This window comes from Mytilus edulis, chromosome 10, assembly GCF_963676685.1.
Source record: "Mytilus edulis chromosome 10, xbMytEdul2.2, whole genome shotgun sequence".
Lineage (NCBI taxonomy): Eukaryota > Metazoa > Mollusca > Bivalvia > Mytilida > Mytilidae > Mytilus > Mytilus edulis.
The window spans coordinates 38062288-38068511 of NC_092353.1; the positions used below are offsets into that span (position 1 = coordinate 38062288).

Below are 6224 nucleotides of genomic sequence, written 5' to 3' on the forward strand. Positions count from 1 at the left end.
TGGATTGAATTCATTGTCATTCTCACATATTTGGCTATTGTAAAATATAAAAAATATTAAAATTTGCATCAAATTACCAATCAGTATTTGAGGTGATCATATCATTCACTTAAATGAAGTAATCTTTAAGAATATGAAAATTGTATATTAAGTTATTAACATCTTTTATATCTACTCTTTCAAAGAGACAACCAGAGAATCTGAAGATACTGAACAACAAAAGGTTACCATGACAGTTGGAAGAAAACGTCAGTTACAACTTTCAAGATCGGAAGAAGTGTCCCGTCAAAAATCCAGCAGAGATGTCAAAAAATAAACTGCATTCACTGTCTTTCAAGGTGATATGAAGAGCAGGGCTTTCTGCCAAAATGAATTTTAGCAAACAAGGAAGGAGCAGCTTTCCCGTTAAAATGAATATGGCAGGGAAAGAATCTAAGGAGCTTTTGTTTTATTATTGAGCTTTGGTTGTAGTTATTATTGTTGTATGTTCATTTGATATATGCAATATTATTTGAAGTCAGTTTAATAGTTATAGGAGAAGGGATGGAACTCTTTTTCTACTCTACATTTTTTTGTCAAGCCTGCTATATTTTTATCAAGGAACAGCATTCTCAGCAAATAAGTGAAAATATATTTTTTTAATTTTCAGTATTTTTAATGCAGATAAATGTTTTTTTTTGGGTTATTTTTTTCATTTTAGTATTTTTGATGAAGATTAATTATTTTTTTTTTTTTGGGGGGGGGGGGGGGGTAGGGAGGTTGTTCCCAGTTAATATTTAGATACAGGTATTGTTTTTCAAACATCAATAATTTTGTCAAACCTTCATAGGATTTTATGAAAATTAGGCTGCTTTTTTTATGATCAATAGGTAATGTCTGAATCAAATTTTGAGATTTCCTTGTCCCAAAGTTCTTCTACAAGAGAATTTCAGATGTAAATCAATCTATTTGTATATTAACCGTTAGTTTTCAAAAGGGGCTAAAGGGTTGGATTTTTTTTTTCTTCATATGATACATATTACCATGTGCAACTTATTGTGGTGTCCAGCACTTAACTCTGTTAAGTACAATATTTAATCAACTAAGCTTTTGATAAACACTTGTTCAAGAATACATGGTAGCAGTTCTATCATGCATGGCTCAGCAAAGTTTTTTTTCTCCATTTATCTTGAAACAAAAACTTGATGGACAATGTTAGGAATTAAATAATTTTTTTTGAGAGTGCCTTCTTCAATTTTTTATTGTGTATAAAATGTACAATACTACATTGAAAGTAGTATGACCTAGTATGGGTTTGTTTCACACTGGACTTCCAATGATTTCCCAGATTTTTACTGCAATTAACAAATTCTGTCATAGAAATGTATTAATTTGTATGAATTTTAATGTGAATGAAGACATGCATAATATTTTATAATTGTAGTAACCTTTTTTTTTTACAATTTACAGCCAGTTTTTCTATTTTGATACATAGAATGTCTATTTTATTGAGTTAACTCCAAAAAAAATCTTTAAATTTTTTCATGCATAATTGTATTTGCTCGATAAAATATGGTTATTTTGCACAGTTTGTAGCTTGAAAATAATTTGATTTTCTATCAAATATTATAGAATGGGCAGGCAGCACTTATATTTTTGTTATGAATTTATTGATACAATAGTATGCATATTAAAATAATGGCATTGGTGATGTGTTAAGCATTTAATTTGTTATAGCTTACAAATATTATTTGTTCGTAGTGAAACAATTTTAGAAGGAAAATGTTTTTTATATAGTTTACAAATTGTTTTACAAACAAATATATTTTAAATTTTAATTACATGCATTAAATTTTTACAATATTTTTTTCAATTTTTAATTGATATTTTTTCAGTATAAATTTTCTGTTTATATTTACAATGTATTTATATACATATTTCATATGTATTTCATTTACAAATGCAATGCTTGTTTGTTTTTCATGCTTTTGATATTTTCATAAGGAAAGCTATGTTTTCTTTATTTTTTTTCAATTCTTTGGGATTATCTCCCTTAGAATAGTATTGTTTTCATTCCTCTACCACTTGAACACAAAGCAAAATACTGAAGTTTCAACTAACCACACCAAAATCAATACAATTTTCTTGTCATGACTTTATACTATTCCATTCATTGTACTGCTCATCTTATATGGATATGTTTTAAATATGGTGTCTAAAGATGGCAAATATCTACATTGTACTGTATATTTTTTTGTGTTCCATATTACAAAAGTGCCATATTTTTGTTATGAATTCATTGATATACATATATATATTAGTATTGAAATAGCAATGCAATACTTATTTGTAAAGCATTTATTTTGTTTTTCTTATATCTGACAATTTTTTTGTCCAGCCTGCAACTTCTTGTGCAGAAAGCTTGACATAGAGATAGTGTTGTCGGCAGCAGCATGAACTAATTACTCAAAAGCTTTATATTTTAGAAGATGGAAGATTTGGATGCTTCCTACTTTGTATAAAGATGCCTTATATGTCTAATGTCCTTGACCTTATTGTCATGGTTCAGTGACTACTTGAAAAAAGTTAGGATTTTTTGTAATGTTTATTTCTCTCTTAATATGAGTAATAGGATAATTCTATTTGGTTTGTGCATATCTTGCAAGCTTGAGGTCCTCATTTTTATCAAACAATTTTCATCTGACCTTGGCCTCATTTCATGCATCAGTGAACAATATTTAGTTTTGTTGTTATATACAAGCAAATACTATAAGCAATATGTCTATTATGTGAGGGTTTGGATTGGGTTAAATGATTAAAGAATAATGCCCTTAAAAAATGAAGATTAGAGAATAACGGGCAAAAAAAAATGAAGATTAGAGAAAAAAGGGGTTAATTTTTTGAAGATTAGAGAAAAAAGGGGTTAATTTTTTGAAGAATAGAGATAAAGGCTTAAGGGGTGAAAATTAAATGTTTACAGAATAACAGACCCCCCATCCAGACCCCCTCTTATATGTGGTGTATGGAATGATTGTAAGGTGATCTTGTCCAATTGGCAGGTGTCATCTGAGTCACTAAGGGAGACATATAATACAATTATTGTACATATATATATTCTCAGAACATTAATGATGACTTTTCAATACTGTAACAGTTTATTTTTTACTGAAGTATACAAATGCATTAACATGCTTTTTAAAGTAGACCAAACTATCTTAAATAATTATCAAATAAGAATAAAAAAAAGGTTCATTTATTGACCATAAACACAGTTTAAGATTTTTTTCATTGTAATCAGAATGTAATCAAAAAGTAATCAGGATTACAGGGTATTTTGAAAAGTAATTGATTAAATTAAATTACATGTAATCAGATTTTTGGCTGATTAATGATTACACTGATTACTTGAAAAATTGTAATCAATTACAGCTGATTAACGATTACAATTACAATTACCCCAAGTCTGCATCTGACCTTGACCTCATTTTCATGGTTCAGCATTTATAGTTAGTTTTTTTTGTTTTTTGGTCCCTTTTTATTCTAATATATGCAATAGGTCAACTTTATTTGGCATATAGAAGTAATTTACGATGAACAAGTCAGTCTGACATGTTTAATATGACCTTGACCCCATTTTCAACATAATATCAATCATCAGTAAAGAAGGTGAGACATTTCAGTGTGTGCACTCTTGTTATTTGTTATCCGGGTGAGACAAGTTTATATATTCTTTTAACATTGACATGTTTTAAAACATGTTTAAAAAAGTATTATTTAATATTTCATTTTGTAATAAGTATTTTGTCAGTCCTTTATTGTTTCAATTTTTTATTTTTATTTTTGAAATATGTGTTTCATTTACAAATACAATGCTTGTTTTATTTATGCTTTTAATTTTTTTATAGATCTGGCTCTAAGGTTTTTTTCAAGGTTGAATCTATTTGGGTGTGTCTCACTTACCAGTATTGTACTCATTCCTGTACCACAAAGCAAATATTGATATTTCAACTAATAAAACCAAAATATAAACTTTTTCTTAAACTGTTTGGTGAACCAACCCCTGTGTGAATTATTTCAATAGAGTCCCTGAAGTTGATACCTTATATTTTTTTCGTCTTGATTTATATACTATATAGGTGTATATTTCTTGATTTATATACTATATAGGTGTATATTTTGTCTTGATTTATATACTATATAGGTGTATATTTCTTGATTTATATACTATATAGGTGTATATTTCTTGATTTATATACTATATAGGTGTATATTTTGTCTTGATTTATATACTATATAGGTGTATATTTCTTGATTTATATACTATATAGGTGTATATTTCTTGATTTATATACTATATAGGTGTATATTTTGTCTTGATTTATATACTATATAGGTGTATATTTCTTTTGATTTATATACTATATAGGTGTATATTTCTTGATTTATATACTATATAGGTGTATATTTCTTGATTTATATACTATATAGGTGTATATTTTGTCTTGATTTATATACTATATAGGTGTATATTTCTTGATTTATATACTATATAGGTGTATATTTCTTGATTTATATACTATATAGGTGTATATTTTGTCTTGATTTATATACTATATAGGTGTATATTTCTTGATTTATATACTATATAGGTGTATATTTTGTCTTGATTTGTATACTATATAGGTGTATATTTCTTGATTTATATACTATATAGGTGTATATTTCTCAAAGGATTGTATGTATGCAAACTTTTGCAAAACCATGATAAAAGTTTCAACAAAAGTATAATGAATAGATATAAGAAGATGTGGTATGAGTTCCAATGAGAACTCTCCATCCAAGACACAATTTGTAGAAGTACAGTCTTCAACAAGGGACCTTGGCTTACACCAAACAGCAAGCTATAAAAGGCTCCCAAAAAAGACTTGGTGAAAAACCATTCAAACCGAAAACCAACTGTCTAATATGAAAAACGAGAGACAAATAAACTGTATAGCGAGGTGTATCATAGCTAGATCTGAAGGAGATGTTTCCTGTTCTGCCTGCTTGGTATTATTAACTGTAGAGTGAGGTGTGTCATTGCTAGATCTGAAGGAGATGTTTCCTGTTCTGCCTGCTTGGTATTATTAATGCAAACTAATCATAATGAAATAAAATCCATAAAAGAACCTTAATCAACACAGCAAAAACATAGATCTTTATAAATTAGTTTTTTCGGCCACATCTTCATGTGTCTATCCTAAGATAGGAACTTCATCAGCTGTTGTCTTTTAAGAAAGTTCAATCTTTATAATCGACACATTTGAGGAGTAGATAAGAACTACTCTGTCTGTGTCATTTTAGGTGTCAACTTTTTAATTTCTTTTTAAGATATCTATTCTCATGATAATGCTTTATATAAACGTATTTACACTTTTGGTATTTAGCTGAATCTTGCCTCCGAATGACCTTAGATCTACTCCGAATCACGTTTTGACGTCAAGCAACAATCACTTTTAAATTGTGACGTCAAATAATTTAAATTATGATGTCAAAGTTTACGGGAACCTGTGTGATTTTACGTAATGGCGGACAAATTTTAATACAAGTGTAAACACGTCTATTGTTGTCCCCATCAGATAGTATGATGTGAATATCTGCAGATATCTTATTCTTCATGTATTTTTTTGTTCCTGTCACGTTGAAATATGCCACACACAAAACCTACATAGCATTTATAGTTTGGAAAAGAGTTATCTCCCATGTTAAGTAATTTCTTCATTAAAGAAAATATAAGTTATCTCCCTTTTATTGTAATTTTAATTGACATAACTATTCAAATATACTTCAATGAACATTAGGCATACAATTCTAAAATTGTTTAATAAATTGTTTATACTATACATCTTATGAAACTTTGCTATACATTTCTTATAATTATCTTATAAACATGATAAAACCTTTCTATACATTTCTTATAACCATCTTATAAAACCTTGCTATTATGCTATACATTACTTATAAATTTATAATCATTTTATAAAACTCTGCAATACATTTCTTAAAATCATTTTATAAAACCCTGCATTACATTTCTTATAAAATTTTGCTATATATTTCTTATAATCATCTTAAACATGTTTTTAAATCTGACTCCACTTAAAAACAAATTCATGACACAAAGTTTGATTTTTTATTGTACATGTTACAATAAAATGGTATTCATCTTCCATTGCAGCAATATATAAATTTTAAATGTATGCACA

The 6224-nt window shown here is 27.7% G+C and overlaps 1 protein-coding gene across 1 annotated transcript in view; it reads left to right on the top strand.

Moving 5' to 3' along the window:
• The window catches only part of LOC139491116 (uncharacterized), a 29176-nt gene extending 27275 nt beyond the window's left edge, over positions 1-1901 (top strand). Inside the window, exon 13 of the mRNA XM_071278487.1 lies at positions 186-1901. Within this exon, the coding sequence (XP_071134588.1) occupies positions 186-316 (131 nt within the window). The 3' untranslated portion in view covers positions 317-1901. The remainder of the gene's footprint in view (positions 1-185) is intronic.
• Positions 1902-6224: the final 4323 nt, after the last annotated feature.